Genomic DNA, 13,257 nt, shown 5'->3' on the forward strand with positions numbered 1-13,257 from the left:
GAGTTAGTAAGCTGGATGACGCTGCGCTAAACAGGCAATTATTCCATGTGATCTAATCATTAGATTCAATTCCTTTACAGCTCTTATTGGCGGAACCTCGGTGTTGAATTCCAATATGGTGATTACCACGCACCTGTGCAAATTGTCGCCTAATTTAAACGAGCTCCTTTAGGCCTCTAATAATACATAACCATTCAATTGTTATTTAGAAATGTAAATAATACAATAAATACAATATGAAAACAAATATTGAACAATAAATAAGTTTGCTACTTCTTTGCAAATATTTTGAGATACCTTTCGTAAACGACTGTTGACGTTAATGTATGTTGCCTGTTCAAGTAATGGTAACTTGTGTCGTGCGCACGTCCATTCATGATTGAATGATACTATCGGGAGCATTTGTGGACAGGTGGCATATTCGTTAGAGAAGCAATAACAACTTGAAGTCTTTTTTGATTTTCCGAGGAAAGAAAGGAACCGGACGTTATCCTAAACAAACCTGAAGGTATGATGATATTGTTACTCCGCTACGAAGCGTGTGGAAAGTGTAATTGATAGAGCCAGCGTCGGCAGTTGTGTACTACATTGATATTTGCAGCGGCCTCCATTCATTTCTTTATGTTCGGCATAACTGATTAAACTGAAGTTCATGAATTTACAGGGCCAGACAATTTCATACCACATTACGTCCATGCCAACACCCCCAGATCAATATCTGATTTACCAAATAAAATCATAGAAATGTTGCAGAATTTAACAGGAAATTTCAGTTCAATTCGTTTGTGGTAATATTTTCGCCATCTCATTACATGCGCGTTAGTTTATAACAACAATAATATTTTCATCGTATATCGCATTGTTTGAAACAATAATGATAATTATTCGAACATTACTCACTACATTTTGATAATATTATACTTTTCAGATTTTAAGATAAGCGATCAGAGCGAACAAGATGAAACTGCTAATGTTGGGAATTAATTTTGTCCTGTTAATATGGGTTACTTCTGAGAGGGTTCAAAGATGTTATTGTTCGTTTCAGTTAATTACTCATCTGTTTTGAAGTGTCAATTTTTGCAAATATCTGGTATTGTATCTACAGTTTCACGAAAGGTTTGAATTTTAGTACAAGTAAACACATTTACTCACGCGATTGATAATATCTTTTACAACCACTATACATGTCTGGCTTTCTTAACTCGAACTTACTTTATTAATGTTTATATTTAGAAATACATTCTTACTTGATTATGTGATTTGTTTATCGTTTGTTATGATTACTGTATAATAGTGTAAAGTACCTCATCATGAAACGCATCATTTGATATATTTTGTTTTCAGAAATAATAATTTTAATGATTTTTATCATGTAATCAGTGTAAATACATTTTAAAATGTGTCTCTGTTATTAACACTTGTCAATATCGTGTTTTACTGTTAAAACACTTTTTCAATAAATATTTCTGGTGGAAACTCTTTGTGATAATAAGCTTGAAAATACATGTTCCTGGTGGAAACACTTTACAAATGTGTGACTAGTAAAAGCACTTTTAAAAGTGTTTTGATAATAAGCACGTTTTATACATGTTTCTGATGGAAACATTTTACAAAATGTATGTTTAGTAAATTATTTTTAAAAAGTGTTGTGATAATAAACGCGTTTTATACATGTTCCTGGTGGAAACACTTTAGAAATATGTGACCAGTAAAAACATCTTTATATACATGTTTCTGGTGGAAACACTTTAAAAAACGTCTTTCTAATGTGTTATGGATAAAAACATCCCTGAAATGTTTCACTAAAAGTGTTTTCATAATATACACTTCTCGCAGTTATGCAGATTATAATCACTTTAAGTGTTTTTAATGTGGGGATAAAAATGTGTCATATTTTTATACACATAGATTTACTGTGTAGCCACCATGCTCCCTAGTTAAAAAAAAATTCAATCGAGTAGCTAATATGCTCCCCTAGTTAAACAAATGTTCAAACACATTGAGAGCTGTTCTATAAATATATCATTACAGCACTTTTGTCTACAATCCCATACTGTACATGAGGCACTGCCGATCATTGCACTTACATAAGTTTTACTAGCACTTGAATTATGTGAGAATATAATATGTACCACAGAAACAATGAAATAGAAAGAACAGAATTATTAAAACCCTATAATTTTTCAAATTAGAGAAACAATTATGATAGCAACGTGATCAGTAAAATACCTGGTATGGAATACGTTAATTACATAATCAGTTTTTGTTGTTATATAGGTTAGAAATCATAATTATTGATAGCTTAATAGTCAATACAATATTCCTAACATGCAATATGTTAATTAGCTAATTTCTTTGAAGTGCCAAATCGCGTATGATCTTTATATGAACAATTACAGCAAGTGATTTAACATCCAGGTTGTCAACGCTTCCGCTTTATAATCAATATTCTAACAAGTGTGTTGCTAATTCAAAAGTATATGTTGCGTGCTGCTTACTGTCGCAATATTATGCTGGACTAACAATGGGCAATATAATACTCTGTTTATGCACATGCATGTAGATCTAGTGTACTGTTACACTGACGAGTCACCACACATTGGCGACTTAAACCAATACCCTGTAATTACATAGCAGACTACTCGCAGACGACCCACTGCTGCATATCAGGAAGTTTTGACAATCCAATGCTACCAGTATCTTAATTATGTGTACAAATTATTCATTAGAGACCCTAGCAGGACTTGGGCTCCTACTGTTATTGTTCAGATTTTTCTTCTTCTTCCTCCTCTTCTTCCGCTATTTTATTCTATAGCTTGATCGAGAAACCACTAATCTGCATCTACTCAAATTCCTATGTAAATTAGGGCTATTTTGAACTTGTATACTTAGTAGTCATAAAGCGCGGTGGTGGTCGCACAGCGCGTGTTCGAATTTCATGTAAACAAACAATGTATTTTACACGCGTTGTATACGTCGCTACGAGTCCCATATCGAACAGGACGCGGCGCGACGACCACCGCCCTTTAAACCGAATGTGTCTGATGTCCTAAGTGATCTGAATCTGTTACGGCATATACTACTAAACATCCCATGTGCATAAGATACAAGCCATTTATCGGTTGCACGACTTTTCCGCTTTTTCCAGAGGGAAATGGCGAAAACTTTATTTTTCAGCATATAGGTGTAAAGCACAAAGTTTGAAAATCTGTTTATGGTTGTCAAGTGATTTGGTTGTAATTTTTGATTTTGACATTTTTATATTGAACTCCTTCAGACTCCTAAAATAATTTGGATCAGTTTCTTGGTTTGGTCACCATATTGAATTTTCACAAAAAATTGAGATCATTGATATTTCATAGGTGCTTTAACCAATCAACTTAATATTTGGTATTAGCAGCTATGACCAAATCTTCTCACGAGAAAGATAGTTTTGTTCAGTAACGTGGTGCGTCTGTCATCTTTTTTGGGGAATATGCTAACAAAGTTATTTGTTTCTCAATAATGCTTCAACCAATCAACTCGATATTACGAATAATTACTAGTACGCCTTATTTTCGCAATAACATCTAAAATACGTATTTTGAGACATTGACCTGCGAACCGGCAGCCATTTTGTCAAAGTGGAAACAGAATCCTGCGGCTACTTTTTTGTTCTGGACAGCAATTCTGAGTGCCGGCGTTAGCAACCTTCGTGGACAGAATCCTTGTCATGCTAATGACGTGCCCGGTCCTATACATATATCGTGGCTGTTATTGCGAGAAAGTAATATAATGTGGTATATTCTGTTTATATAGGATGAAAACATCGCATCACGAGTAGAAATATTCATACCCACAAACATCAGAGCGAGACAATGGCATCGTGCTATTGTTACATTTGTTCTCGGAATTTACCGGAACCACCAGAAAAAGATGTTCGTACGAGTGCAGAGACAGATCCGGTTATTCGAAATGAAACATTTTTTTTTCAACTTGATATACTACATACAAATGTCACTTCCATGTGTTCCTCAATGATCAAACAAAGTAACGAAAATCATTTAAGTTAGCAGAGGCACATCGCTCTGGGAAAATAGCGAGCGTTATTACGTGAACACGCAGAGTCATTTTACGGCAATGAATCCTCTGATTGTCAATCTTTAACTATCAAAACATACACAGTTATAACATTCACCAATAATTAATGGGGTGCCAAGATACAACGTGGCCAAGTAAACGCCAAAATAAAACAATAAAACCTTTAGAAAGATATGTGTTCTCTCATTTGCCTAATAGTGATAGACAATACCAATTGTATTCTACAGCAAATGACTGTATACTAATCTTATGTTGTAATACCATTGATCACATAAGAACAGCAGTGTTCACATCGCATACCATTCCCAATAGATCGTTCACAGTTTTGTGATTTCAATGTCTATCTCCCTTATGAATCTCCAAATAAAACACATTCTACTTATTTTATTTTATTCAAAGAAATATTTAATTAATAACATATTTATAACGATTCCAGGAATACACGTATTTGGTCCTCATTTCGTTCCATCCACAAAATATTCGTTTCAACTCGTTTCACGGCTTCATTAAAATCATTTGCTGCTTCGACTGGCATATCGCTATATACATTCCCGAAGGCGTTCAACTACGAGGATACAACATTTACATAATTTATTAATGAAGAATTTATATTCTAATTTGAATATTTCGATTCATGACTTCCGAATTCCGACGTGAGTTACAATACGCAAGCAAGTAAAGACACATAAATAAAACCCAAAGAAAAGAAATATTTCCCAATACACATTACATTACCTCAAGCAGGTCTTTGTTTGTGTTCATTTGATTTGCAAATGTCCAGGCTATATCGAATGCACTGTCCCCATATCTAGAGTTGAAATACCGATCAATACGATTAAATTTGCACATATGTCAATGTCAATATAAAAGATGAAATAATACATTAGTGCTGTATCATTTGCTATAGTATGTTATAATATAAGGTTATTACGAGAATACCTCAAAGTATGCACGAAGACAGTACAGCTGGTCCAGGAGTATCGACCGACGCGCAGCGTACTGTCTGAGTGCATACTTTGTGGTATTTTTGTAATAACCTTATTATTATACATCTTTTCCTTCCAAAGATACACCATGAGTATGTCAAAATTCAAAATGTTTAGAACAGAATCAGCGAACTTTTTTGTGTGGAGTCTGGTCAAATTCTGGTGGCAGCCATGTTTGTTTTAATTATCAGAGGATGCTTACGTGCGTAATCATTCCATATTATTTGGAATGCGCATTTCCTAATATGGTAGGATGAAAATACCCTGTCAAATACCGCAAAATTACGGCACGCTGTAACAGATGTATAATGAGCAATATGACCAATGTAATAATTACTAAACTGAACATATTACGGAATTTTAGGTTGTTCATGTATAATAAAAATACTTAGCTACAAAAAACGCCGTATTAACTAATTTCAAAATCATGACTCAATTCACTGTATATATTTTCAACTATTCTTTGTACAGAGTGCTGATTCTCGGAAAAAATAGTAGAATTCATACTTACAAATACCAACTCAGGAAAAGACAATAATATACAATATACACTTACATTGTATTCAACGCTTCGAAGTTATCAACTGTGAAAGTCCATGCTAGGCTGAATCCTAAGGCAGAGTTATCTCGCACGAATCCAATAGTAATTCGTGCACCGAATTCATCTCCTGTTAGAGCTTCTTCCATGTACCTGTTGCAGTCAGACACACATTATATCAACGCAACGTTATTAGGGTATTACCTACATCTCTCTTGCTGATATTTTCAACACCAGCTGGACTATTGGAAATGATACACCTAGTCACCATAGTGTTACAAACTCAAGGAATACTCAATTACTCACCCTGTTAGCAAGTAGTTTAGTTGTGTACAACCCATGGCTGATCGTAAACGGTTTTGTTCTTCGGGATCTATCCGCTGTCGGTTATACGCAAAGTTCCACTCGTTTTCTCCGCCATGGCGAATGGCTGTACAGTAGACGGTACTGCGCATATTTATTTCTATCCTAAAAATAAATATTTAGATAAGTGCATTTAAATGTTAGGCCATGTGGATTATACATCTGTTGATAAGCACAATTAGTAAAATGCTAACACTTTATTGCATATAGTGGTAGAAAGTTTGTACTGACTTGTTGTTGTCTGGGTCAGCCATCCATGCAGCATACTGATTTGTAGCATTGGCAACACAGTCGGCGTGATTATAATCACATGCTATTCTCAGGGTATCTAAACGTCGAAAACTTAAAGCAAAGTTGTTGAAATTAAATAGTAAATCATAAGAATACAATATACCAAGACAACACAGAATTGTTACGTGCCTACAAATTACAAATGTAAACGACAGTGTCTCTTAATACTTTGGAAGTTTGTGAAAGATGGACTGTTCGTACTTACTAGTCAATGTCTTCCGTGTAGTCAAAATTCCATTCCAATGAAGCATAATTCGGACTCACTAAATCCCTAATGTAATTCTGGGAATGATAGACAGCTAATATGTTACATTCGAAATAATGTCAAAACGCCAAAAGCAACGTCGTAACACGTTTCATAAATTGTGTAAACAAGAGCGAAATTGTAATGCTAGTGCTGCGACCGACCTGTAACAAGCCATACGTAGACGTTCGCCATAACATGTACTTTGTGTAGTATTGCTCATCTTCATAGGCTTGCCATGGCATATACTCAATTTCGTTGTACAAATACTGAATTATCTCCATGGATACAACGTGATCTAGTTGTTGAGCTTGACCTAGGACTAGGGCATCGTTTATAAGGTGTGCTCGATTTCTTACAGGGAGTGCCTAGAATAATAAACAATTTAAATGTAGTGATTATACTAAGTAAGTATATATATCTCGCATACTTTTTAAAACATATTTGTTATCTTTACCTTATAGTCGACTAATAATTGTTGAGTGAGTTTTCCCCAATTGTCTACGTCATAGTTAACCCGTATCAGAGCAGTCTGGTTGATATTAGCAATATACCAATCATTATCAGTGGCGCCATCCAATGTCAGCACCGCTACATTAGGAACAAAAACATCAACAATTAGAGAAAGTCACTTGTATGTTTTCTTGTAATATATTTACAGAATGTCCACACAAATATGCACTTTTCATACACGCCTGCACTTATTCCGATGTGTAGTTGTCTGTCTCAGTTACCTAATGCAAGCTTTCGTTCATGTTTTAAGAAATATCTTTACCGACATTGAAGACTAAAATTCCAAAGTCGCATACATACATGACGCAATACTTTTGAATACGCTACCAAATATAATATCCGTACTCACCGGATGATAAATGGAGCCATTCCATGTTCGGATTGGTAAACAATTGTTCAGTTTTGTGGGTGAATGTTAATGGTACATGCCATACATATCTGTGAAGACACAAAACAACAATCAAACAAACTGAATACGTCACATATATACCAAATTGTATTCACAAAAAAAAACAATCGAGTAGTTCAAACTGAAATGAGCGAAGACAAACGGTCACAATCTCTAGTATTCGTAGTACGCAAAAATATATATAATTATTCGCATACATGTCGCTGGACTGATAAACAATGTCCGAAATATTTTATAAAACAATATCAAGCGCCAAAAACTACAATTCCTCTTCGATTATTAAAAGATTTAGAGCATTTCTTACCCTAAATTTCCATATTCTTCATCTTCTACTACGTCGTTTGGGTCTATTAAGAAGTGTCCCTGATCGGCTTGTATAGCAGTGGTCGATGTTCGAGTGAGATTCACAACGGGGAATCCCATTTGTAAAGTCCAAGGATCCATAAGTTCTTTCATATTATATCCGAAAATATCTTTCATGTTTCCTCCCATGTCCAGTTCTATCGTCTGGTGGTGGATGGAATTAAATAACGTAAAGAAACACACAGTTATATTTTTGTTTTTCATTTGATAATTGCATATTAATTGAAATAATGCATTTGTTAACACCACTTTCCCAATTGCTTACATTGCTTACCTTAGAAAAAAAATCATTTTTTTGGTAGAAACATACATACATTCTTAGAAGTTCAAATGTTTTGCATTCGATACGCCAATTAAACTGGTAATTTTAGGAGTTACTTTAATCGCTTACCTGTGTCAAAGCTGCCCACAAATCGTCAGACACGGCATTGTCGTAGGAAAATTGATTAAGATAATTGCGGAAACCTTCAAACATCAGATCCACTCCAACAAATCCATCCATTAACTTGATTATGCATCCTCCCTATATACATTTAAAGTATCATGTCATATAACTCTCGCTCATTGGTGAGAATATATATTCAATTACTAAAATAAAAATACTGATGATAAAAATAGAATTCTCACCTTCAAATACGTCATAGCGTTGAACATGCTATTTGCATCATTCGGTGCAACATCCATTATAAGCGGATGGGAATCGCCCTGTTGGTCTGACTGGAAAGTGCCATATTGCGCTTCCTTCTGGAAGAATTGCTCAAACTGCAACACAAAACAATAATACGTATGACCTGAGATATCTAATGAGTGTACATATTTGAATACATCTTGAATACATTTGATGACAAACACTTACCATTTCGAAACCCGGCTCCACCCAGTGTGTACCCACGTATTCGAAATATGTAGCAAATCCTTCATTCAGCCATAGATGACTCCACCACTCCATTGTGACCAAATTCCCAAACCACTGAAACGAACACACTCGAAATGTTGGTTTTTATTTATATAAATATTAGATAAATCGCCTCTGTGATGTAATTTACCTATTTTAATCATTACCTGATGTATAAGTTCATGAGCGATAACTTGTGCCACGTCTTTCCTCCGGTCTGGTGTGTGCCCCGCTTCAATGCTGTAGAGTAAATAGTTTTCTCTGTAAAAGACCAGACCCCAGTTTTCCATCGCGCCAGATGAGAATACAGGTAGCGCAGACATATCTACAAATAGCAATAATGTATGGCAAAACATTACAGTACTTGAGAAAAGAATACATGTAGCGTCTACATTATTTATTACGTGTTCACATATGAGTTTATGTTTCTTACCCATTTTTGCCATTGGATATGGAATATTCCAAAGATCTTCAAAATTACTAAGCTGTACCATTCCAACGTTCAATGCGTATTCCGCCTGATAAAGCAACGAGGGCTGGCACCATATTCGGAGCTGATAAAATAAATACCACATAAAATGGATGTGACAACGTAACAATCACAATATGGAAATATTTACATCAATTCATACATTATATGACCATATAATATAGTCACTTTGCGCCATTACGCGCATACATCAAAGCTCTTGACAAATCACAAAGTAGCATAGAATACTACATGGCATATACATGGCTTCACATGATGTACATGAGACGGAAGATCACTCACGGTATTACCTGCTACCGGTTATAACTTCCTAAATTAAAGTGAGGCAATTATATTACTTACATCTATTCCATTACGTGTAGTACTTTGCACACATGCCCAGTCACCCACAGTGTAGGCGTTCAGATAAGTGGACATTTTGACGGTTGTACCAAAGTAGGTAACACTCCACACTTCATCGGTGTTCGGATCATAGTAGGTGTCGTTTAAAATGGAATACGTATTGGACAGTGCCACGTATTCCGGTCTGTACACTAACGCGGTGTCGAACGTTGCCTTATAAGCTGGCTCATCAAAACAAGGGAAGGCTCTACGGGCGGCGATTGCTTCAAATTGACTAGCAACAAACGTCCTACAAATAAATATATAAACAAAAAATCGGAATAAATACTAGCCAGGTAAAGCTAACCATTCCCATAGTATTTGAGATCTTCAAATGTGTACAGTATTTACATTCTGAATTGATACAATGCGTGCGTTTTCGAGTCTGTTATAACGTGAACCAACGAATGCTTGTATAGTTTTTAGGGGTAATATGTCCGAATTACTGTAACTCTCGATCTCGGTTTAACTTGCCAGTTCGTATTTCTGAGTAATCGTATACACGTGACTTGGATTCTTGATGAAGATCCGCAAATTTATGCAAATTCTTATTTTAATTATTTTTTAACCTACTTATAGTTGTCTACCATTAACGCAGATAATGAGATCAATGTGATACGCGCATGCGTCAATCACATTTAAATAGTGAGTTCTGGAACGTTTTTACCTTTCAATGTTTAATGCCGCAGCGCTACAATGTGTTACCAAAGATAATTGATATCATGTCTTGCATATTGTTATGGTAATTATCTAAGATGTAAATATTTCTTTCCGTCAGTGCGCATGTCGCTGACTGATGTTCCCTCTTCTCTCTAATCGACATGCCCTAAATAAACAATGACGCGTGTTCAAAAATGTGTCCTTATTTGTATGACCCAACTCACACAATGATGAAATTGATTCGATTATTGCATTCTCGATCGCTTATCTAATGTACTTTGGAACCGGACAACCCGTTAGATATAACACCATGGCGTCGTTGTACTATGCAAATCATTATACAATGTGTTTATACTTCATATCATATCGACTTCATATCTAGAAATTTCGCAATTTCATCACGCGCTTACGTTAATATGCTACAATTGGCCGGCACCAAGTTAAAGAAATCCTTAGAAAGTGACCCGGCGTCTTTTTAATTCCATAAGTACAAATTGTACATGGGGAATGCCTTTTGGCTAGCCAGGGTGTAGATAAGACTGATTATAGACACACGAATTTACATCACTGTCGGTGTCACTAATAACAAACATCTCCTGAACTGTTATTAGTGAAAGGTTATTGTATTGAAGAAAACTTCTAAAGAATTTAATAAAGAAAATATACAAAAATGCTATGATTGATTACGATATGTTTGATTATTTTATTAGATAGCTAATTTTACTATATGTCTTGATTCGTTAAGATTATTATTTTTAAAGATAAAAATACTTCAATGAAGAGGATTGCTTATTAATAAGCATATTTATAAATATTGGAGTAAGGCACTTACTTGACGATCGCGTCTTCTGTATATGTACCCATGTAGAAACCAAAGTTGTCGAGATGATTCACAGTACCCACATATTCCATATATAAGCGATAATTGACCCCAGCTTGCAAGGAACCCATTGAGGTTATGATGTACCAATCCCACCCAGTGATCGTAGTGTTGCTTTCTGTTTGAAGGAGTTTATCCACCTCGCCACTAATGTCATAAAGTTCGTATTTTAAAATTGTCATGTACTCGTGATGAACTGTAATATTGCGAGTATCCTCAATACAGTTAAAATAAATATCAACTTTACCGTCTAGATCGAGAAATTTTGATCCGTCTTTCGACTCCGTGAAATATGGCTGAAGCCACACTTTGTAGTGGTATGGTTCCAATGTCGTTGGAAGCAACCCACCCGATTCTTCATTGGTAACATGTATATCTTCGTCAACGGCAGGCAACTGTTGCAGGGGCCTCGACATCTCGACGTTTTCACCAGTACTCCCTATAATGCAACATGCTAGCACAATAGGAATCAACGTTGCACATATTCTAGTGCGGCTGCTTTTCTTTTCCGCTTTACCACGATCGCCTCCCATTGTTACAGGTAACATTATGTGTGCTCGTCGTCGCGAAGTGACGCTACTTGCGTAAGTGGTTCGAAGACTTGTGGTAAACCGGCTCAATCCTTGTTTTATAACAGGAAATCACGTGTATACACCGTGTTAAAAACATATGTCGCTTTCCCATGCTTTTTTGTGTTTGCACGTTTAGAATATTGCAATAATAGTAATGGTGAGTCTTAAACGTACAGTGTTAAAATATAGAGAACCAAAGTACCTCGTTGTAACTCGTACTGTTATAATAAGTACTAACCTGGAAAATGTGTGTATTAAGTTTGTTTGTAATAGACCCTGCTTAGTTGGAGAACAGAACTGACAATTTTTGGTTGGAAAGAATAAAAAATCCCTGAAAATTATTGTATTTATCATAATTCGTCGAACGTTCGCTAAAAATGAAAGATATACTTCAAAACACGTTAATATACGAATAAGAACAGATGATGGGCAGATGTAACTTCTAAACCATAGTGTTCTTATGGTTATCTGTACTTGGTTCGTAATACATCAGGTTTCATTAGTATTTTTTATACTTTTCAATGTTCATTTCAACAGCTAGTTGAATACATGGTGTGAATGTATCAGGACACATATTCAAAAAACTGAGTGAAAATTTGAATATATATTAAAATACGTAAAGTTATAATATAGTCGCTTCTCATTCTTTTGATTTCGAATTTGATTTTGAAGGGACGTCAACAATCACATCTAATTTTAATATTTAACTAAAAAAATAATGCAATCGTTTTAATAGCTTTTCAGATATACAATTTGCAAACCTTTCACATGATATTAGTCACTTTGGATCAATATTAAACACATTGTTTTGTATTAGCACATAAATATAGATTTGCTTTCATTCTCATTACATTCTGGACATTGTGGAAATCAAGTAGTTTATATTTACTATAAAATAATTGTCATATATGCCTTGTGACCAGCGCGTGTTTGAAGTACATGGTGTCCATGTCGTACGGGGCGTTGCGCGACGACCACGGCCCTTTAAATACACCCGTCTTAAACACGTTTAATAAAAACACATCTTTCTTTTGACTTATTATTTGTACATTTGAGAACAAATGATTTGTGTCGCGACTAACATTACATTATAACATTTTCTTCTTTATTTTCTTATGATTATTGGAATCCATTTTTATTAATCAGTTATAGTTGGTTAACTTTCAGACATTTGTTTATACATGCATGGCGTGCACAACACATTGATTTCATGCCCTTAAATACAGGCTGTAAAATAACTTGCACGTTGTAGCTTGCACCCTTTACTTAATTATATTTAAACATATTATGCTATTTAATGCATCCCGTTAATAATATACGTGTTTTGAAGCGGTTAAGTATATTTCACACCCGAATACAATGTAATTAAAATCACTACGTTATCGTTTTAACGTAATAATGAAAATAACATCATCCACACCACGGACGCCATAATACAACAACGAATGATTGCAACGCTGGTAAGTCCAACAATAAATTTAACATACGTTTGACAATAAATGAAATAAACGGTCGTAACATCAATCTTAAAGCGGATTATTTTGCCTTGTCCATACGACATGTATTATGATTGTATATGCTCGATTATAATA

The 13,257-nt window shown here is 35.0% G+C and overlaps 1 protein-coding gene across 1 annotated transcript; it reads right to left on the reverse strand.

Moving 5' to 3' along the window:
* Nucleotides 1-4,459: 4,459 nt before the first annotated feature.
* Nucleotides 4,460-11,626, reverse strand: LOC102801607 (aminopeptidase N-like). The gene is made up of 17 exons (XM_006820915.3): nucleotides 11,046-11,626; nucleotides 9,515-9,803; nucleotides 9,116-9,236; nucleotides 8,850-9,007; nucleotides 8,644-8,757; nucleotides 8,415-8,549; nucleotides 8,179-8,310; nucleotides 7,729-7,931; nucleotides 7,365-7,453; nucleotides 6,960-7,093; nucleotides 6,667-6,870; nucleotides 6,464-6,540; nucleotides 6,199-6,309; nucleotides 5,911-6,072; nucleotides 5,623-5,757; nucleotides 4,816-4,888; nucleotides 4,460-4,645 (listed from the first exon to the last, which is right to left on the reverse strand). Exons 1-17 carry the CDS (start codon nucleotides 11,624-11,626, stop codon nucleotides 4,502-4,504), a joined length of 2,862 nt encoding a protein of 953 aa, XP_006820978.2. The 3' UTR covers nucleotides 4,460-4,501.
* Nucleotides 11,627-13,257: the final 1,631 nt, after the last annotated feature.

The sequence above is a fragment of the Saccoglossus kowalevskii genome, chromosome 3 (genome assembly GCF_978046115.1).
Source record: "Saccoglossus kowalevskii chromosome 3, keSacKowa6.1, whole genome shotgun sequence".
Lineage (NCBI taxonomy): Eukaryota > Metazoa > Hemichordata > Enteropneusta > Harrimaniidae > Saccoglossus > Saccoglossus kowalevskii.

Bases quoted from the DNA above. Each gene is read 5' to 3' on its own strand.
- LOC102801607 (XM_006820915.3), bottom strand. From the start codon at position 11,626: ATGGGAGGCGATCGTGGTAAAGCGGAAAAGAAAAGCAGCCGCACTAGA. The intron at 9,237-9,514 runs GTAAGTAATATA...TTATTTTATCAG, and splicing joins CTACACGTAATGGAATAGAT to CTCCGAATATGGTGCCAGCC. The intron at 8,311-8,414 runs GTGAGAATTCTA...AAATGTATATAG, and splicing joins ACGCTATGACGTATTTGAAG to GGAGGATGCATAATCAAGTT.